At 45.2% G+C, this 22408-nt stretch overlaps 2 protein-coding genes across 3 annotated transcripts in view; both read left to right on the top strand.

Annotated features, from left to right (window-relative positions):
- Positions 1-22408, top strand: part of mtor (mechanistic target of rapamycin kinase) — a 128113-nt gene that overhangs the window by 6546 nt on the left and 99159 nt on the right. For both annotated transcript variants that reach the window (XM_020506199.2, XM_020506200.2), the window contains exons 14-28: positions 576-698; positions 1004-1087; positions 3178-3270; positions 3553-3687; positions 3962-4091; positions 8244-8494; positions 8951-9037; positions 10789-10956; positions 12704-12816; positions 13209-13371; positions 13838-13930; positions 15360-15503; positions 15965-16107; positions 18582-18744; positions 19017-19162. In XM_020506199.2, coding sequence (XP_020361788.1) covers positions 576-698; positions 1004-1087; positions 3178-3270; positions 3553-3687; positions 3962-4091; positions 8244-8494; positions 8951-9037; positions 10789-10956; positions 12704-12816; positions 13209-13371; positions 13838-13930; positions 15360-15503; positions 15965-16107; positions 18582-18744; positions 19017-19162 — 2036 coding nt within the window. The remainder of the gene's footprint in view (positions 1-575; positions 699-1003; positions 1088-3177; positions 3271-3552; positions 3688-3961; positions 4092-8243; positions 8495-8950; positions 9038-10788; positions 10957-12703; positions 12817-13208; positions 13372-13837; positions 13931-15359; positions 15504-15964; positions 16108-18581; positions 18745-19016; positions 19163-22408) is intronic.
- LOC109907908 (intelectin) lies at positions 6548-7893 on the top strand. The gene has a single exon (XM_020506202.2). The coding sequence runs from the start codon at positions 6627-6629 to the stop codon at positions 7602-7604; it is 978 nt and encodes a 325-aa protein (XP_020361791.1). The 5' UTR covers positions 6548-6626; the 3' UTR covers positions 7605-7893.

The following is a 22408-nucleotide window of genomic DNA, read 5'->3' as shown; positions in this document are numbered from 1 at the left end:
TTACCTGTAGGTTATTTTGTCTATTTCTGTGCCAGATGTAACCCACATAGGTTGTTATTGAAGGGGGATACTTGGCAATGACTGGAAGTCTATGGGTATCTGCTACAATGTTAGTAGATACCCATGGACTTCCAGTCATTGTGCTAATGCTAGTTATGATTGGCTCATGAAACTACCTCTAACTTCCTTCATACTGGACACAGAGACATAAACATGGCATCCACAAGTTCACCTGACTCTGGGGAAGTAGAAAAGGGACACATTGCCAAAATACTGAACTATCCCTTCAAATTTTAACCAAGATGCTAATGATTCCTGAGTTAGTGTAATTGGTGGACCTTCCCTTTCAATAACACAGCAACAAATGGTAGCCAAGTTAATGTTTCACAATGTAGCTTGAATTACAAATGTCAGACTATGTTGAGGTATGCTGAACTATGGTGGGGGTCTTTTCCTACCTTTTTTAAATGACTTCTTGTTTTTAAATGGGATGTTTTATTAATTCAAGTTAATCCCATCTATCACTTTCATCAGAATGGCTGCTAAACTATGGTGTGTGTTTCTGCTGGTTCTAGATTCTGACTGAGCTGGAGCACAGTGGCGTGGGCAGGAACAAGGAGCAGAGTGCCCGCATGCTGGGTCACCTGGTTTCCAATGCCCCCCGCCTCATACGCCCATACATGGAGCCCATCCTAAAGGTACCTACCATCATTGGTGCTGCCCCATATATTAACTACCCAGTAACATCTTTGTAACATGTTACAACATATTTGTGACAACTATGTAACATATTTTGAGTGTTTTGCTCACTGAAAGTAAGATGCAGTATATTTAGATTCCATCCAACAGGTACTACCGTTAGCCACCCTGTAACATCTAAAGAACGTTTTCCTCATTCAAATGAACATACTTTTAAATGAACCATTTATTAGTATTATAAATGTTGAAATAATTCAAATCATTCAATTGACTGTTGGCTCTAAGCTCATTTTCTCTGTTTCAGGCCCTGATCCTGAAGCTTAAAGACCCAGACCCCAACCCTGGAGTGGTCATCAGTGTCCTGGCCACTATTGGAGAGTTGGCTCAGGTAAGGAGTCCTTTTTAACCCTGACAGTGAATGCTTGTGACGTTCAGTGTATAGATTTTCAATATTTAGTGTATTCTACTCTGTTCTATTCTATGTGCCCTGTATGCCTTTGTGTCTGCACTATGTACCCGTGTCTGCCGATGGTGGCCAACTTAACTTTCTCCCGTGGGAATCAACCATGTATTTCCCATTAATTTCAGTAGTGTTCACTGTGCCTGCTCACTCTCTCTGCTCAGGTGAACTGCTGGACTCCCCAGAAGGTTGAGGAAGTGAGAGTTGTTAGGGGCAGGCTGGCCCTGCAGCGCAGAGGGAGTGCAGGAGATGCCAGAGTAGGGTTGATGACAGTTTGTGCTGAGGCAGTGCCAGGACAGGTAGAGACCACCAGGTTCCCCCAAAGAGACAGTCTGAGGAAAAAGACTGAATAGGGTTGTGTAAACTCTCAATATGTCAGGGTCGTGTTCAGTAGGGTCACACCATTGCAAAATGTATTGAAACAGAAAAGAAAGTGTGTCTTATTGGACAAATTCAGATCAATTATGTATGTAAACCCTGGGTTACTGACAAGGGGGCACTGTATTGAAGCCACTGCGCAGCCATCTTGGTACTCCTCCATTGTAAAACAATATTTTGGAAGCTATATAAATGTGTTTATTAATGTCTACATTGTTTTTTCACATGTTTATTATATTACAGTCACCTTAATGCATGCTTTTAAATGATACTGAACAAAAATATAAATGCAACATGCAACAATTTCATAGATTTTATTGAGTTACAGTTTATATAAGGAAATCATTCAGTTGAAATAAATTCATTAGGCTATACTCTATGGATTTCACATGACTGGGAATACAGATATGCATCTGTTGGTCACAGATACCTTAAAGAAAATGGGCCTCAACATCTCATCACGGTATTTTTGTGCATTCAAATTGCCATTGATGATAACATGCAATTGTGTTTATTGTCCATAGCTTATACTTGCCCATAACAACCCCCCCACCATCATGGGGCACTCTGTTCACAACGTTACATCAGCAAACCACTCACCCACACACAGCCGTGGTCTGCAGCTGTGAAGCCAGTTTAACGTACTGCCAAATTCTCCAAAACGATAATGGCGCCGGCTTATGGTAGAGAAATTAACATTACATTCTCTGGCAACATCTCTGGTGGACATTCCTACAGTCAACATGCCAATTACACGCTCCCTCAACTTGAGACATCTGTGGCATTGTGTTGTGTGACAAAACTGCACCTTTTTAGAATTGGCCTTTTATTGTCCCCCAACACAAGGTGCACCTATGTAATGAGCATGCTGTTTAGTCAGCTTCTTGATATGTCACACCTGTCAGGTGGATGGATGATCTTGGCGAAGGAGAAATGCTCACAGGGATGTAAACACATTTGTACTCAAAATTTGAGCGAAATAAGGTTCTGGGATCTTTTATTCCGGCTGATGAAACATGGGACCAAAACTTTTCATGTTGCGTTTATATTTTTGTTAGGTGTATATTATGTGAGCTAAACATACACATATTTTCTTTAGAGAGTACATACTAATCTTACTGTTCTCACTACAACAAAAAAATATTAAATACATGTAATTTTGTCCTTGAAACATTTAATTGAAATACTGTAGAGTTCTATTCATTCTTATGGAGGAGTGCTCCTACTGGGGAGTACCAATATGGCTGACCGGTAGCTTCAAAGCCTCTCAATGGCCAATACATAGCGACAGCAATCCAGGGTTTATATACATCATTGGTTCAGACGGTGCTTCCCCGTTTCAAAATGTTTTCTCCCTACTGAACACAACCCATGACCAGGCTACAACAGTTGTAAACATCCAAGAGTACTGTGTATAAAATGTATTACGTACGGAATATGCAAGGGTTTTGTGAATTTTGAATATTACAGGCTGAGTGGATCAAAACTGAAATACGAGACTGAATACAGTAATTTGTGAATCTGTTAGGTGAAGTGAAATGCAGGGTTACTAAAGATTAGACATACAAGGATGGCTAGGAGATCTAACAGTAGGCCTCTGCACCAGAGAGGCGAGTTCTAATTGGTTGTTGTCACTCTAGGTGAGCGGGCTAGAGATGAGGAAGTGGATGGACGAGCTCTTCCCCATCATCATGGACATGCTCCAGGACTCCTCCTCATTGGCCAAGAGACAGGTACATATGCACGATTTTCTAGGTACAACTTTGGGAGGTGACAGGCTTGTTCAACAATTGTGACACATAGTTTATTTTTTATTCTCACGATATCTTCAATTGCAAGCCTTTCCCCCAAGCATATCTGGTCATGTTAATATGACATTTTCCTGATTTTTAAAAGGACAATTTTCTATTTTCCACACGATCCATGTTTTTATACATGTTACGGGACTATTTGGGATCCGATTTATTTTTTGTGATTTGATGACGTTGTTGTAGTAACAGCTTATTTTCCACCAGGTGGCGCTGTGGACTTTGGGCCAGCAGGTTGCTAGCACTGGATACGTGGTGGAGCCCTACCGCAAGTACCCCTCTCTTCTGGAGGTGCTGCTCAACTTTCTCAAGACAGAGCAGAACCAGGGGATCAGAAGAGAGGTACCATTCATTATCCATTTGGGCTTTTCCCCTCAGTTTTATCGTTGCAATGATTAAACTGGTGACACCTCGAATCATAACTCAGAATTGCACTTCTTGTGAAGAATTATATGGAGTTACGCTTTATGAGGTTGGCTTTTCCAAAACCTCAAGCCCTGTTGTAAGTGCTGTGTCAACTTTTCTCCCCCACCTCACGTTTCACTGTTCTTGTCGCATGTTCTGTCTATTGACATTCCCGATATGTTCCATTTAATTATGTTGCTTTGTCTGCCAGGCTATCCGTGTGCTGGGCTTGCTGGGAGCCCTGGACCCCTACAAGCACAAGGTGAACATTGGCATGATCGACCAGTCACGAGACGCTTCCGCCGTCAGCCTCTCCGAGTCCAAGTCCAGCCAGGACTCTGGTGAGCACCCACTGCCATCTTCAACATCACACACACACACACACACACACACACACACACACACACACACACACACACACACACACACACACACACACACACACACAGTCTGGAGCCTTGCTCATCAACATTGACCCACATATTAGGCCCTAAGGCTTGGAGTCCACCAGGCGTCAGCCTACAACAACAGACTTTACCATAAATCCTGATGTATAAGACTTTGTAATGATTTTAGAGGAATTTGGCATATTTTTATATGACCTAATGGTCCACGCGCTGGCGAGACCAACGCCTTGACGTAATTTGGGTCACAGGAGTAGGCTACACTGTCCACTGGAGATTACGAGTGAACTTCTGTACGTTTCTACGTTATATCCATGCCATAAAACACAAATATTTCGCATGAATGCAGGTAGGGATTCGATTCCGTGTTTTAGACTGGGCCCCCGAGGCATATTCATGCTTTGACAGAGTCCCCGAAGATAGTTCCATGTCAATGTCACATTACGTCATTGAGCTCACACAAGGCTCCACATCTGATAATACAATGTGCAGTCTCCTGTGGCGCAATCTTTTTAGTCAGTTCAGAGAAAAACAGCTTGCGAAAATGACAGAAGAAATCACATTCAAATCCAACATTCAGCAACTTTTAAACAACTTTGTCATATGTGAATGAATTTACCAGAAGCATTGTAAGAAGATAAAAAATAATGTCAATAAGGAGCTATGTGTCACTAACACACAGATGCGCTGTGACTGTGCTCTGTGGAAGGTGGTAGATTTAGCAGTTTGGCCTGCTTAAGGGGCTCAGTCTGGAATTGAAGTTATCTCTCTCCAATGTAGGATATGGTTAAAGCCAAGGTCAGTGTCTGGAGCAGCTATAGGGCGTGTTCCACAGCTAAGGCGAGGCAACACAATAACCAACGGTTGCGTGCCACGCCATCGGCTGACAAATTGCTGTAACATTTGATGTGGTTAGCTGATCCTTAAAATACCTATCCAGGCGTTGTAAGATCTGTCAAGCATCAGCAACTTCTAAGTTCTGGCATGCGGCTATAGTCTTTGGCAGCTTGCTGCTGCTGTGTACTGGGGGTCCTGTATTTCCTGCTTAAGTGCTGGAAAGTAATGGGCTATGTCAGGGGTCTGTAACTTGTGGTTCCGGAGCCGCATGTGGCACCTTAGCTGTCCCTTTGTGGCTCCAGTGGTTGGCTAGGTGCTCCAGACCTCTCTTGAGCACAACCACAACCCAATGAATACAAGTCAGGCTAAGGGAGTTGGACACCGGGGGCTCAAGAAGGATAAAGGTATAATGTAGTAGCATGCTCAGGGTGAGATCCGATACAATGCTCCTGTCCCGACATTACTCTGTACCCTCTGACGCACAGTAACAAACTTAGATCTGTTTTGTTCGGGGGGGAAAGTTGCTGATGTAATTGGCACCAAGTCTCCATTGTTCTCTTCATGTTATCTTAGGCCTACTAAAGGCCCGATGTACTACGCGTGAGGAACACAGGCGTTCTGCCCAGGTGCTCACCTATTGTGTCTTGCTCTAGACTAGAGCGTAAAGGGAGGGAGAAGGTATTAAGAAGTGTGGTACTTGCATTAAGGGCTGAAACTCGACTCCTATGCTAGGCCAATGAAACGTTGAATATCAGATATATCGGTCTCCCTGACTCGACCATAAAACCAAACCCTGCTCACGGCAGCAGACAGGGTTGGCCTTGGTCACCTAGGGTCTTGAGACCGTGATGCAAGAATCCTTGGCTTGGGAGGATACTTCAGTATTTTGGCAATGAACCTGTTATCTACTTCCCTGGAGTCAGAAGAACTCGTGGATACTGTTTGTAATGTCTCTTCGTGCAGTTTGAAGGAAGTTGCTAACTAGCGTTAGCGCAATGCCTGGAAGTCTATGGTAACTGCTAGCATGGTAGTAGATACCGTAGACTTCCAGCCATTGCCTAACGCTAGTTGGCATTGGCTTGCAAAACTACCTCTAACTTCCTTTTTATACTGGATGCAGAGACATAAAAAGGAGTTCATCGGACTCTGGGGAAGTAGATAAAGGGTTCATTGCCAGAATCCCTAAGTATTTCCTTTAATATTAAATGCATTATGAAATAGGACCTTGAAATGATTTTAGAACTTTTTACATTTAAATTTCATCGCAAAATATTGAGAACATTCAATTGTCCAACAACATAGAATACAGCAATTATAATTAGAGCCCCATGAGGGTAGTGACTGTCCATTATTGCGTGCTTATCGCCACGTCATGTTTGTTGTTAACTGGGGTTGCAACATTTCGGGAACTTCCAATCGGGTTTTCTTTTAAACCTGCAGATTTTGGGAAAGTTTAGCAACCCTATTGACAACTTAATAAAAGATTAACTTTATTTGGATGTTGAGTGGGTCACAGTTGACAAAAGAGACATTGGCCCTAAGGGTATAAATATAAGCATTGCCATGGGTTGACAACATCCCTTGTCTTGGACACAGACTGAATAGATACTTCACTGAGAACTCACCACAGAAGACATGAAGTATTGTGTTCTCCTGATAATGATCCATCTACTGTTGGTGGAACTGCCTCAATTTCCAGAAGCACTACAAGGAAACGTGTATGCAGCAGCTCCAGTTGTTGCCGCAACCGATTTAAGACTGAGGAACAGGTCAAGTTACATTGGCAGAAGCTGTAAGGAAATAAGGGACCGATATAATCAACATGAAGATGGGCTGTACTACCTGACCACAGCCAGCGGGACAGTCTACCAGACCTTCTGCGACATGACCACCGCTGGCGGCGGCTGGACACTTGTGGCGAGCGTGCACGAGAACAACGTGTATGGGAAGTGCACAATGGGTGACCGTTGGTCCAGCCAGCAAGGCAGCAACCCCAACTGGCCAGACGGAGATGGGAACTGGGCCAACAGGGCCACTTTTGGAACCGCAGAGGGTGCCACCTCAGACGACTTCAAGAATCCTGGGTATTATGACATTGTGGCAGAAGACATTTCGGTGTGGCACGTTCCCAACAACTCCCCTATGGAACACTGGAACCTAGGCGCCATCCTCCGTTACCACACAGAGAGAAGCTTTCTCTCCATTCAAGGGGGAAATCTGCATCAACTCTTTAAGCTCTACCCAGTGAGATATAATGCTGAGGCAAGTGGGAACACAGGACCTGTCATTCCAATTGTGTACGACTTTGGGGACAAAGAAACCACAAGAAAACTTTACGGACCCAACACAAGAAACCAGTTTGAACCTGGCTTCATCACTTTCAGGCCAATAAATAATGAACTGGCGGCCATGGCTATCTGCTCTGGGGTCAAACCAACAACTGGCGGCGACACTGAACATTACTGTATTGGTGGTGGTGGACATTTCCCTGAGGGAGCCCCTCGTCAGTGTGGCGACTTCCCAGCCTTTGACTGGAATGGTTATGGGACCAACACAGAATGGAGTGCATCAAAGCAGTTAACTGAAGCAGCTGTGTTACTCTTCTACCGTTAAAATTCTTCCTTTGATTATCAATGCGTAATATTACCGCAATGTTTGAAACAAATGTATCCATTGTTATCAAATGTATGTAAAGATTCATTTTGTTTATACTGTTTGTATATAATGTACATAACAGAACTAGGATTTTAATTTGTTTAATCTATAAATGCCTTCTCCCTGCAGTAAGATGGAAATACTTGTATCATAGTTTCCTTGTTATAAAGTAGAAGGAGCGATGAGTATTATCACTGTGTGAATATGAATGACTGAAATAAAGACTACTCTAAAGGAGAAATTGACAGCAGTTGGTGTTTCGTTATGTTTCAATATGCTTTGTCTTGTAGGCATGAAAGACATGCCACCGTTTTGAGTTTGTTACATTTACTGTGCATTGTTCAGTGAACTGCAGTACATTGTCGAATCACAACACTTCCCTGTGTAACATCAATATAAACATAACATGTCAAGAAACAAAAAAAACAAGAAAAGGTGGCCTGTACTTTTCTAATTATTTTTTTTTATTTAAGTGGCTACAAACAAATGCAGGCACTGTACCTTCACAAAAGGGTGGTTTGTTTCTCTCAGTGGCCTGAAAATAATTCAAAAGTAAAAAAAATAGGCGTGTGCTTTTTTTCTCTCTACCCCTCTCAGCCGACTACAGTACCAGTGAGATGCTGGTGAACATGGGCAACCTTCCCCTGGACGAGTTCTACCCGGCGGTGGCCATCGTGACGCTGATGCGCATCCTGCGTGACCCCTCCCTCTCTAACCACCACACCATGGTGGTGCAGGCGGTCACCTTCATCTTCAAGTCCCTGGGCCTGAAGTGTGTCCAGTTCCTGCCGCAGGTCATGCCCACCTTCCTCAATGTCATCCGCGTGTGCGACGCTAGCATTCGAGAGGTAACTTGCTAGCTACTGCTAGCTGGGAACTATGTCGTGTTTCATGATTTCTCCTTGTTGATTGGCACTTGTGGCTGTTTAATTGTTGTGTATTTCTTTGTTTTAGCTGAAATTAAGTACTACCGCTAGTCGTTTTGTGAAATAATGGATTTTTAGAGGTAGCTGGGTAAAAGTCAGGGTAGCTGTAAAGTTAAGGCTGTGCCATACTTGTGAAGGTAGAACCTTTCCACTTCAGTGTTTTTACCTGCTTTTTTACGAAGTTGTTTTTCGCCAACCCATTTTTATTACAACCGTATGCTTTCCGCTCCATAAATGGGGGTTTGAAATCGGGAGTCGAGATGCATGTAGCTAAAGGATTGACCCACAATCAGATAGATAGTTTCCCAAGCTAAACCTGACTGGTGAGCAATCAATGTGTTTTGCTTACACCTGCTATTTTCTCTCCCTCTCTTTCAGTTTCTCTTCCAGCAGATGGGGATGGTCGTGTGCTTTGTAAAAATCCACATCCGCCCCTACATGGATGACATCTTCACACTCATCAGAGTGAGTTGCCTCTTCAAAAACAAGGCCCCCTTTCATTCTCTCTTTTTCCACTCGCTCAGAAAACAGCTGCGAACTCTTAATTGTGTACATTTCTCTCTCGACTTTCCTTTTTGGCTCTAATGTGCAAGGGGAAATGTGACTTGAGCGTGACTCTCTTGGTGGCACGAAGCCTGTTTGTCCATCCAGAATGAAAGTTGCTCCATTAAAAGACGTTTGTTATGGAGAAGTTATTTTGTTTGTAGAAAAGTTGTTTTCAGAAATGACTATTTGGTTGTATCTATTCTACGTTCAGGATTGAAATATTTTATTCAACTGCTCCACTCTACAGTGTCATTCCTTCCCAATTAACTGAGACCTTCACTAGTGCAAAGAAGAAAATACCTGTGTGAAGTCCTACTGTGAAAGCAACTGTTAAAACCTTCTATGAGCCCATTCAATCTTGGCCGCGGGAGGTTTGAGTAGTTTATTTTTGTGTGTGTGTGTGTGTGTGTGTGTGTGTGTGGGGAGGGGGGTGATTTATTATTGGTAAAAAAAAACACTAGGCCACTCTTGAACGTCTAAAACGAGATCGAAAGTAGGTAGAAATTATAATGGACCTTTTTTTATATTTTCAAATAACTGGTCCTTTTTCTCTGTTAAATTTAGAAAATCCAGATGTGGCCCTCGCGTCAAAGTTTGGACACCGCTGGTCTAGCACTACATACTCATTTAGCAAGGAACAGCATATCAAATGTCCATTATTTACTGTAATCAAAATAACATTCTGAATCAGCAGTCAGTAACTTTTCCGGGAAGCTGAGCCATTGCACATTTTAGCTGGAGTTAATAAATGGTGAGTAAAACAAAGGGCTCTATTCATTGTAGTAACTGTCTACCTCATGCGTCCAGATGAGGGGCTGGAATAGCCATTCGGGACTTCGGGAGGTGAAATCACATAATCTGTTGTAGGAATAGCAGCCCTAACGTAGGCTAGTTCCAGTCAGAGCAGGAAAGCGGGGGTTGGAACACTGGCCACTCACAAAATACCTCTTAAGAGCTTTCATAGCTGAAGGCTATTGGCCCTTCAATGTATTGCGTGACTACATTCCTTTACACCCCCATTATCTCCCAATCACCAGTGGCTGTGACAGATCTTAAACCCTGTTTTTCATAGTGGTGGCGGAGTCATATTGAGAAAGGTTGCCGAGTTGATTGACAGGAAATTGGCATCCCACCACTGGCACGTGAGGACGTCGCATTGCATAGAGGAGGAATCTCCTTCTAAATCTGGCGTTTCTTGATGGAAACACCATTTGACCCAATTACCCCAGTCCCAGACCCTCATCTCTCCTAATGTATGGCAATGGGACCGCATGAGGTAGTGCTTGGTCGCTAGCACCTTGGCTGTACCCTCCGAAGCTCTTAAACCATAAAAAGCACAAAACATAAGGACCTGGACTTGTGTGAATTCAGGTCAACTCATTATTTAGGAAAAACACATTTCTCAATACGGAGATAATGTCCCTCCATGGCTTAAGGGCGGGATCCTAACTTGAGAACCGTCTCCCATTGGCATCAATGAAGGATTTACGCGGAAGTTGTGCACACAGATCTCAAGTCAGAATAATGGTTTACGTTTTGACATGTTAGTCATTTAGCAGATACTCTTATCCAGAGCAAGTTACAATCAGTGCATTCAACTAAGGGAGGTATAACCACCACATATCACAGTCGTTGCAAGTAACTACATGTGTATTATTCTCATTCCATAGGAGTACTGGACACCTAACAATCCCATGCAGAACACCATCATCCTGCTGATTGAGCAGATCGTGGTGGCCCTGGGCGGCGAGTTCAAGCTCTACCTGCCGCAGCTCATCCCACACATGCTGCGCGTCTTCATGCACGATATGAGCATGGGCCGCAGTGTCACCATCAAGGTAAAGTCGTGAGGATAATGTCATCTTTTTTTAAATTTATAATGACTGACTTCCACACACTTTTGGGGGTTTGTACACATTTTGGTCAGAGTTTGACCTTGTCCAAGAGAGTGTCAGAAGGCAGAACTGGTCGAAATGACTTATTTTACCTCTGCTCTTCTATATCGGTCCAGTTATTTATGCCATTGTCCTAGCGAGCAGGGACATAAGTATCTGGAGTGAGATTGACATGCAGAGGTAAATTTGAGTGCGGGAGTCACTTTTGTTATTTTGGACTATTTAGTGTGTTTTTATATTCTCAACACCACATAGAGGAAATGTGCTGATGCGCTTGTTAGTACAGTATTTGTTCCAAGTATTTTCCTGTATCCAGTGAATACATCTCAACACACATTGTAATTGTACACCGTAAGTCATGGTTAGTCAAATATATAAGGACCCGAGGAACCATTACATAAATTAAAAATCATAATCTACTGCACTACTGCCACGACATGGCCCCCTTCAAAGTCCAATTTACTTCCTGTTCCATGTACCATTTGTTTGTGGTTGCAATCAAAACTCACCCCATGACCCTTTTAGTCTAGCCTCTAGCCAAAGCATACTCACTACAAGCACCCAGCCAACGAAGCATAGCTGGTACTCTCTCTTATTTCACCAATTTTAGCTATGACACTGATATGGGTTTTCCTCAAACATTAAATCTTGGGGGTGAAAATAAACCACAGGGCAACATTGCACTCTTACTAACCCACTACAGTTATTCAACCTCTCTCTCTGGTGTAGCATGTGTCTTGTTTCTCTAAGGCAGCGATGGGATATTAGATAACCAGAGGCACACAGCTAGCTGCAACCTCTTACAGTACGTCTGGTTATGGTCTTTTGAACCCGAGTTCTAGGTTATGTCTCAAATTCCCTATATAGTGCACTACTTTTGACCAGAGCCAATAGCGGGGCTCAGGTCAAAAGTAGTGCACTATATAGGGAATAGGGTGCCATTTGTAAGGCAGCCCTGGTCTAGCCTCCATATGTATTACCAGAGGGTCACAGTAGAGCCAGAAAGAATCGGGTTACCTTCCAGTCCAAGTAGAGAAAAGAAAACAGAACTCCATCTTTAGCGGGAGCTGTTCAGTCGAGCTCCCTACTTCCTGTAGTCTCGCCAAGGCAATGAAGAAGGGGGGGGGTCTCACAGTCAATGGCATAGCCTATACGTCATCCACACCTGACACGTGTACACACACACACACACACACATTCCCGCTGCCCCCTTGCATTCAGTAATCATGTACAGGAAAATGTGTTAGTTGCACAGAAAACATCCAGCCACTTCACTGTGCTGAAATCCATGGCTTGAGGGTCGTGTTGGAACCAGTGTGCTATAATGAAGCAAGTAGGAGGGCCAGGAGTATCAAAGGACACGGTTCTGTAGCCTTTGTTCACAATGACTAAGAACCCCTTTTGAAAGACATGGATGTTGGCATTGCAACTCACTTTTCATGAACAATACCATACACATTGCATATGTAAAATGAAAACATAACAATTTACTTTGCTGGAGGCGAAAGTTCCTCTGAACCTCTCGTCTTGTTATACTTTTTAACCATCCAACCAGTATAAGGATGCATACTATCTGCTCCTCCAGTTGGTGGAGTCTCTCCCATTAGGTGTACCATCAGGGCTATACCTTGTCCTTGATGTATTCCTTATACTGCCCGTTTTAACTCTGTTGTCTATATTGTATCTTCAGCTCCTCAATGCCATTCAGCTGTTCGGTGCTAACCTGGACGACTACCTCCACCTGTTGCTGCCTCCCATCGTCAAGCTGTTTGATGCCCCAGACGTACCTCTACAGGCCCGCAAGTGAGTGCACATGCACTGTGAAGTACATTTTGACAGTTTATGAATTGACTCACAGGTCACTGAGTCACATGAGTATGTTCACTCCCATGTTAAATGTTCGTCCCCATCTCCTCCCAATTGGTAATATTAATGCGACTGTACTGAAGAAACTGGGCCCACTTTCCGAAATACTAAGTGCCAGGGTCTTACATTTATTGTCTGGGCGTCATGGAGGAAAAGTGTTCATGAATACTTTGGGGCTTGGGGCGGAGAGGGCTTGACAAGTGCCTCCATTTCTGTTTCCTAGCATTTGGAGTGAGATGTCCCTTTCTCGCCAAACGCACTCCTAGTGAGCTTTGGTAACTGAGCTTTTTTTCTAGGCGTTGTTTATCAGTGTTTCCTTCACCCCTCAGGGTTGCCTTGGAGACGCTAGACCGGCTGACGGAGTCCCTGGACTTCACGGACTATGCGTCGCGCATCATTCACCCCATAGTACGCGCGCTGGACAACACCCCCGAGCTACGCAGCACAGCCATGGACACGTTGTCGTCGCTCGTTTTCCAGCTGGGCAAGAAGGTACCTCATTATTAGTTACCGTACCCACAGGGCCTTCGTAGAACCGCTAACAGGAGCTGACGCACACACACACACACACACACACACACACACTGACACACACACCAGGACCATAAGTTTCTCTTCAAGGTTCTCTCCTGTACCTGTAGTTTTTACTACTTCCTGCGGGTCGGTGATGTCATCTACGAGAGTCGATGAGGTCACCCCCCATAGCCCCAACCAAACCTTAGAAACCTAACCAGACCACATGCAGGGAAGTCTGGCCCCGACTTGAAAAGCAACAGCTTTTGATCAAACCATCAAACCAGGGGCAACGGAAGGTCATATACAGATGGCGTCGCCAGTCTGTCATTAGTGTTATGGCCAGAGGGGGGATGGATGTGAACAGATTAAATGCACAAACCACCACATACCCGACACTCTTTTATTTACTCTCTCTATTTCTTTCTACTTTTCCCGGCTTCAGTACCAGATCTTTATCCCCATGGTGAACAAAGTGATGTTGAAGCACAGGATCAATCACCAGCGCTATGACGTGCTCATCTGTCGGATCGTCAAGGTCAGTTTTTATTTATATATATATATATAAAATTAGAAATACCTTATTTACATAAGTATTCAGACCCTTTGCTATGAGACTCGAAATTGAGCTCAGGTGCATCCTGTTTCCATTGACCATCTTTGAGATGTTTATAGAACTTGATTGGAGTCCACCGGTGGCAAATTCAATTGCTTGGACATGATTTGGAAAGGCACACACCTGTCTATATAAGTTCCCATAGTTGACAGTGATGTCAGAGCAAAAACCAAGCCATGAGATGGAAGGAATTGTCCGTAGTGCTCCGTGACAGGATTGTGTCGAGGCACAGATCTGGGGAAGGGTACCAACACATTTCTGCAGTATTGAAGGTCCCCAAGAACACAGCGACCTCTATCATTATTAAATGGAAGAAGTTTGGAACCACCAAGAGTCTTCCTAGAGCTGGCCTCCCGAGCCAAACTGAGCAATCGAGGGAGAAGGGCCTTGTTCAGGGAGGTGTCCAAGAACCTGATCGTCACTCTGACAGAGCTCCAGAGAACCTTCCTGAAGGACAACCATCTTTGCAGCACTCCACCAATCAGGCCTTTATGGTAGAGTGGCCAGACAGAAGCCACTCCTCAGTAAAAGGCACATGACAGCCTGCTTGGAGTTTGCCAAAAGGCAACTAAAGGACTTTGACCATGAGAAACAAGATTCTCTGGTCTGATGAAACCAAGATTGAACTCTTTGGCCTGAATGCCAAGCGTCAGATCTGGACTTCGGGATAAGTCTCTGAATGTCCTTGAGTGGCCCAGCAAGAGCCCAGACTTGAACCCGATCGAACATCTCTGGAGAGACCTGAAAATAGCTGTGCAGCGACACTCCCCATCCAACCTGACAGAGCTTGAGAGGATCTGCAGAGAATAATTGTAGCGTCATACCCAAGAAGACTGCAATTGCTTCAACAAAGTACTGAGTACAGGGTCTGAATACTTATGTAAATGTGATATTTCAGTAGAATTTAAAAGAAAATCTAAATGAGCAAATATATTTAAAAAAATACAAAATAAACTGTTTTTGCTTTTTCATTTAGGGGGTATTGTGTGTAGATTGATTGATAAGGGACAAAAACAATTGAATCCATTTTAAATCTGAGAATACGAGAAAACAATGATGCTATCATGTGGTAGTAGTCCTGACTCCAACCCTTTCACATTGTCAGCATGTGCCATGAAATGTGTTGAGAATAGCGAGGAGGCAGTCTTTGTGAGGAACACACGAAGGCACGTTTCAATTTTTATTCCGAGCAGACGGTGTAATAGAAGAAGAATCATCGAGGGACGTTGCTTGTCAACAGTGTGCTTCTCTTCAGGAAGGAAATGCAACTTGTGTGGACAACACGTTTCGAAGGCCCTGATTTGTGTGTGAGCTCACTGTTTGTGTGTCATGGTAACTGTGTTTATCTCAGGGGTACACTTTGGCGGAGGAGGAAGAGGATCCTTTAATCTTCCAGCATCGCCAGCTGCGCAGTAACCAGGGCGATGTCGGTAGTGGCCCTGCGGAGGCGGGGCCAATGAAGAAGCTCCACGTCAGCACCACAGCCCTGCAGAAGGTCAGGAGAAATAAAATTGTGTTTTATTTCCTGCACTGTGCCTTGTCTTATTTCAAGTAATACATTTAGTTTTTGTCCTCAAACGGGAAGTTGTTTTGGTTTTAGAGACTCATTATTAAATCACTTCATGGTCCATTGATTGTGATTTTTCATACAAAGGTTCTCATGGTGGATATTTAAAATGTTTTTTCCTTTGACAGAGTGCTCTGTTTTCATCGACCACACTTCACCAGGCAATAAGTAATGTCTTACTGATATAATCAGCAATTTTGCCTTTCTACAAGATGCCAATGCCCAACGATTTGAAACACCTTTGCCTCGGCGCGTCTAATCATTCTTAAACATAGTGTCATACACTGACAAGTCTGATCTGCTAATGGAAACTTCTTCTCTCCCCAACTGTTGCCATATGAAGTGCATTAACGTGATGTGATTTCATTAAATTTTTCTGGTGGCCACAGGCCTGGGGCGCCGCTCGGAAGGTGTCCAAGGACGACTGGCTGGAGTGGCTGAGACGGCTGAGCGTGGTCCTGCTGAAGGAGTCGTCGTCCCCTGCCCTGCGCTCGTGCTGGTCTCTGGCCCAAACCTACATTCCCCTCGCCAGGTATAGCTGTCCCCTTTCCTTCTCTCCATCTCTCCATCCCACGTTCCACCACACTTCAGAGCACCAGGCAGTCACCCTGTGTTTCCCCCCACAGAGGTCCTCAGTAAGCCACAGAGGTCCTCAGTAAGCCACAGAGGTCCTCAGTAAGCCACAGAGGTCCTCAGTAAGCCACAGAGGTCCTCAGTAAGCCACAGAGGTCCTCAGTAAGCCACAGAGGTCCTCAGTAAGCCACAGAGGTCCTCAGTAAGCCACAGAGGTCCTCAGTAAGCCACAGAGGTCCTCAGTAAGCCACAGAGGTCCTCAGTAAGCCACAGAGGTCCTCAGTAAGCCACAGAGGTCCTCAGTAAGCCACAGAGGTCCTCAGTAAGCCACAGAGGTCCTCGGTAAGCCACAGAGGTCCTCGGTAAGCCACAGAGGTCCTCGGTAAGCCACAGAGGTCCTCGGTAAGCCACAGAGGTCCTCGGTAAGCCACAGAGGTCCTCGGTAAGCCACAGAGGTCCTCGGTAAGCCACAGAGGTCCTCGGTAAGCCACAGAGGTCCTCGGTAAGCCACAGAGGTCCTCGGTAAGCCACAGAGGTCCTCGGTAAGCCACAGAGGTCCTCGGTAAGCCACAGAGGTCCTCGGTAAGCCACAGAGGTCCTCGGTAAGCCACAGAGGTCCTCGGTAAGCCACAGAGGTCCTCGGTAAGCCACAGAGGTCCTCGGTAAGCCACAGAGGTCCTCGGTAAGCCACAGAGGTCCTCGGTAAGCCACAGAGGTCCTCGGTAAGCCACAGAGGTCCTCGGTAAGCCACAGAGGTCCTCGGTAAGCCACAGAGGTCCTCGGTAAGCCACAGAGGTCCTCGGTAAGCCACAGAGGTCCTCGGTAAGCCACAGAGGTCCTCGGTAAGCCACAGAGGTCCTCGGTAAGCCACAGAGGTCCTCGGTAAGCCACAGAGGTCCTCGGTAAGCCACAGAGGTCCTCGGTAAGCCACAGAGGTCCTCGGTAAGCCACAGAGGTCCTCGGTAAGCCACAGAGGTCCTCGGTAAGCCACAGAGGTCCTCGGTAAGCCACAGAGGTCCTCGGTAAGCCACAGAGGTCCTCGGTAAGCCACAGAGGTCCTCGGTAAGCCACAGAGGTCCTCGGTAAGCCACAGAGGTCCTCGGTAAGCCACAGAGGTCCTCGGTAAGCCACAGAGGTCCTCGGTAAGCCACAGAGGTCCTCGGTAAGCCACAGAGGTCCTCGGTAAGCCACAGAGGTCCTCGGTAAGCCACAGAGGTCCTCGGTAAGCCACAGAGGTCCTCGGTAAGCCACAGAGGTCCTCGGTAAGCCACAGAGGTCCTCGGTAAGCCACAGAGGTCCTCGGTAAGCCACAGAGGTCCTCGGTAAGCCACAGAGGTCCTCGGTAAGCCACAGAGGTCCTCGGTAAGCCACAGAGGTCCTCGGTAAGCCACAGAGGTCCTCGGTAAGCCACAGAGGTCCTCGGTAAGCCACAGAGGTCCTCGGTAAGCCACAGAGGTCCTCGGTAAGCCACAGAGGTCCTCGGTAAGCCACAGAGGTCCTCGGTAAGCCACAGAGGTCCTCGGTAAGCCACAGAGGTCCTCGGTAAGCCACAGAGGTCCTCGGTAAGCCACAGAGGTCCTCGGTAAGCCACAGAGGTCCTCGGTAAGCCACAGAGGTCCTCGGTAAGCCACAGAGGTCCTCGGTAAGCCACAGAGGTCCTCGGTAAGCCACAGAGGTCCTCGGTAAGCCACAGAGGTCCTCGGTAAGCCACAGAGGTCCTCGGTAAGCCACAGAGGTCCTCGGTAAGCCACAGAGGTCCTCGGTAAGCCACAGAGGTCCTCGGTAAGCCACAGAGGTCCTCGGTAAGCCACAGAGGTCCTCGGTAAGCCACAGAGGTCCTCGGTAAGCCACAGAGGTCCTCGGTAAGCCACAGAGGTCCTCGGTAAGCCACAGAGGTCCTCGGTAAGCCACAGAGGTCCTCGGTAAGCCACAGAGGTCCTCGGTAAGCCACAGAGGTCCTCGGTAAGCCACAGAGGTCCTCGGTAAGCCACAGAGGTCCTCGGTAAGCCACAGAGGTCCTCGGTAAGCCACAGAGGTCCTCGGTAAGCCACAGAGGTCCTCGGTAAGCCACAGAGGTCCTCGGTAAGCCACAGAGGTCCTATTAAGTGTCAAGTTGCAGTTTAGTTTGAACCAAAAGACCCCTCTTTTCCACTCTTAAACCAGATCATGTTTTGTTTTGCCGTGATAACTTGGGCACACCTTGGTGTGGCATCCATGGGCAATTTTTTTCTTCTGATGCCTAACCAATATAATTATTATGATGGACTAATGAACTTATGGTCCTTCAAACACACAACAAGACAAACAGGAGGCCTATATCTTGCCCTGAAGACTTAAATGGATTATATACAAAAAATATATGTAGAGGTTGAGCATATCAGCATGCTAAGTTACTGCTGTTAAGCTGTTGCTAACTTTCCCATCCGTTGTCAGGGACCTGTTCAACGCAGCATTCCTGTCATGCTGGTCTGAGCTGAGTGAGGATCAGCAGGATGAGCTGATCCGCAGCATCGAACTGGCCCTCACCTCCCAGGACATCGCCGAGGTCACCCAGACCCTGCTAAACCTGGCTGAGTTCATGGAGCACAGCGATAAGGTGGGTTCATACTCGGAGCAGAGGTCTTCAGCTCCAGTCCTGGAGAGAACTACTTGGTGTGCAGGCTTTCGTTCCAGCTCTGCAGTCACAGACCGGATTCAAATAATCCACTCATCACTATCCTCTGTCTGGGTATTTATTAGCTGAATCATGTGTGGGCTGGAATAAAGGTGTACCCACCCCATTGTTGGATAACGCTGGTTCAGCACAGTGCCACGGCATCCATCCTTCCATCAATCCACCCGTCTAATGAATGTCCTGTGTCTTTTCAGGGTCCTCTGCCTCTGAGAGACGACAATGGCATTGTTCTGCTGGGTGAGAGGGCTGCCAAATGTCGTGCCTACGCCAAGGCCCTCCACTACAAAGAGCTGGAGTTCCAGAAGGGCGCCTCTCCTCTCATCCTAGAGTCCCTCATCAGGTAGGAACCTCACTAAGAGAACACGTTCATCTACACAACCCATTTAGAACGGGGGGGTATTTGGTGGTTGCACACTACATTTCCTGTGCTTCCCAGACTTGGCTATGGCCAGCATCAATCGTTCAGACATTCTACAGGTAGCTACTGAGGCAGTACGGATACTGTATGGTTCCCCTTGGGTTATATAACTCTTGCTTGTGTTGGGTCATTTCTACTTGGTGAAGCCTAACCAAAAAATTGCTTGAATGGAAGACCCAGTGCTTTTAGCCGTTTTCTTTGGCTCCCCCATGTCAGTTTTGGTGGAATGCGTGTGATTGCACATGGCTGGAGAACACAGATGCCAGATGTCCAGTAGTTCAAAGTTACTTGCCTTGATGACAAAGTGTAAACCGAGAGAGAGCGCGCCGGTTATGTAAGTACAATGTCGGTCTGGTACATTTTGTCCATTTTGTGGATGACCCTTGAAAAATATGCGTTTGGAATTCCTCCCGCATGGAAAAGGCGAGTGGATCATTTCTGGATGGGCAGCTATTTTGGAAAGAAGGCTGCTACGATTGATGCAGTGGGATGTTTTGATTAGTGTGCCATGAATGGAACGACCGACCGTAGCTAATGCTTAAGCGCTTTTTTCTCTTGCTTCTTTGCTTTAGGTCTGGTCACTGTAGCATTGGCAGACTTAACTTTACCCAAATCGAGAGTCTGTTTTGAGTTGGGACACAGTGGAACAGGTGTCCACCTCAATACAACTATTCTTAGCTTACACTTTGCTTGTTCTTCCATGACCTATTATTTGGGTTTTGTTTAGTGTATTTGTGAACGACAAAGCCTCATTAAAGACCAGGCCGACCTCTGATAAAGGGGTTGTTAAACGTCCTTTAGTCAATGAGTCTAACTTATTACACCAGTCAGATAATGGTTGCTACATCCCCCATCCTCTTTCATATCTCCTGTCATCTTTTCCATCCCACCTCTCACCCTTGTTTTTTACGCTGGTATTGTATGAAGAGAACTGTTTTCCAGCCATTTAATTGGACGTTTGCCTCCTTTCATCCATCGAGTGGTCTGGAATAGCGTTCTCTCAGGGGCCTGTTTTCAATTTCTCCCAGCCTTGATGAATGATGGGAGCCAGCAGCTCAGTGTTTTCAATCTCCCCATCTGGTTCTCACCTCTCCAGGATTTCCCATAAAATAACCTAGTATTTTGCCCATGAGACTCCTGTGCACCAAGCAGCCTGTTCTATTCCATCACTTTGGTTGGTGTATATAGAAGTAAGAGATTTCTTGGGCCATTGCATGATATTCTTCATTCAGGACATTTGGAAGATTGTCTTCCATTTCTTTCCTGATCCCCAAATATACATTTGGCCTTTGCAGTGGATTGCAATTAAATGTTTTCCTTAATAAAGAGAGAAAGCTGTGTGTAAGGTATCAGGGACTCTGTTGCTGGTGGGCTTAGTAATGAACCTTCATTTTGGCATTTGAACGCCAAAAAGTCATCTCAAAACGTAGTCTAGTCAGACCATATGGGTCTTCATTTATTTAGCATTTAGGCATTTCAAATCTGTGGAAAGCATTTACAGAAGCGGAAATGCACAGTTTTCCATTATCCACGCCGTCCTAGGAATTGAAAGCGACTTTGATGATGCTCCACAGCCGTCCAGATGCAGGGGTATACAGTATGAATAAGGCATGAGGGACTTTGAGGCAGCAAAAATGATTTAGGAGCTGCGACCTGGGGTTAATCCATTAGACCACTGCGGTAGGTGAGCCTAGGGCCCTGTTCAAATACTTAAAATCCTTCTTTCATTTCTTCCTTCATTGCTTGAAGTAATTACCAATCTGAATGGAAACCATCCTTTCACTTAGGCTATTTAATCACATCGGCTTAGGTATTAAGATAAGGAAGGAAGGATGTTTTCCTGGCCTTTTCTAAAAGGCCTATGTTATTTTTCCTTGTCGCTTTTGCTGTCTGGTAGCTGGGCACTCCGCTCAAGAAATTCATACAATTAGAGGATCAAAGCAATATAATTTTGATAGAAATCAGTCGATGTCAATGGGTTCTCACATGACATGTCATTCAAATTCCCTGTCATTTTATAACATTTTGTGTTGAATTTAAATGTTTTCTCGTTTGAATTAAATGATTGGAGTCTGGACGATTGGAGTCTGGACGGAGTCCCTCTGGTGCTGTTGCTAATATAAAGGCCTCTTAAAGAAAGGGCTGATTTCATTTACAGTTTTATCGTGAGACTGGTAGCACGATCGCTTATTGCAGTGGCTGGAACCGAGTGTCATTGCATCTGGCCCATCTGTTTATAACAAATACGCAGCCATAATGTTTCCCGTGGAAATGAAATTTCAAATAAAGTTTGGTATGCTCAGATGTAAGGGGCTGCAACCTCTTAAGCAGAAGCTATCCTGTCCGACTGTGAGATGGGTACCCATCCAGTGCTGCTCGTCCTAACTCATATGCGTTATTTAAATTTTGTACAGTCCTCCGACCAGGTTTCTATAAAACATTTTTTAAATAACTTTGGGGTTTAATAGTGCCACACTAAACATTTTAAAACTGACACAGATGCAGTATTGAGATGTTTTTTTAAATGTTTTATTTGCCTTTTGAAATAAGCTCTCCCTGCCATATACATTACATTGCTAACTACCTTTGCTAACTGCCATTGCTAACTACCATTTAATGCTAGTAATCATAAGTGAAGTGCAATGCTTGACATCCATCAATATGAAATGCACTCTGAAATGTTGTGTAGAAGGTAAGAGCTCTTACTGAAATTGATGGCTTCCGGCCGTCTACTGGAATGTTTGATAGTTTTATGAATACTTAGTTTCTTCTCAGCAGCATCTGAAAGACTCTATAAAAAATGATTGTATATCTCCTTGACGGCATATTGATTTAGTCATTTCCTTAATTTGACTTTTAAGATACTGCCTCTTTTAAAGCGCCAGCAAAAGGACCAATAGCCAACGTCTCCCTCAGTACGATATCTTGATATAAATAGCAGAGGCTTTGGCAGTACCCTTTTGAGAAAGTAAGGCTTCCCTGTAAATGAACTGTAAAAGTCCCCCGTCAGGCCCTACAGTGGACAGATCGAAGAAATGAAGTCTCAGCCATTAGCACAGGGGCATTCCACATACACAACCAAAAGGTTACACCTGGCCATAGGGTTCCTTGATTAATGAGGAATTCGACGGGAACCTCCCAGTTCTCCTTGGGAGCCCAAGCCCCACT

Source organism: Oncorhynchus kisutch, linkage group LG17 (genome assembly GCF_002021735.2).
Source record: "Oncorhynchus kisutch isolate 150728-3 linkage group LG17, Okis_V2, whole genome shotgun sequence".
In the NCBI taxonomy this organism is placed as follows: Eukaryota; Metazoa; Chordata; class Actinopteri; order Salmoniformes; family Salmonidae; genus Oncorhynchus; species Oncorhynchus kisutch.
This window is presented reverse-complemented; position numbering and strand designations above follow the sequence as displayed.

What these genes read in the sequence shown, in the direction of transcription:
- LOC109907908 (XM_020506202.2), top strand. Translation starts at nt 6,627, where the DNA reads ATGAAGTATTGTGTTCTCCTGATAATGATCCATCTACTGTTGGTGGAA.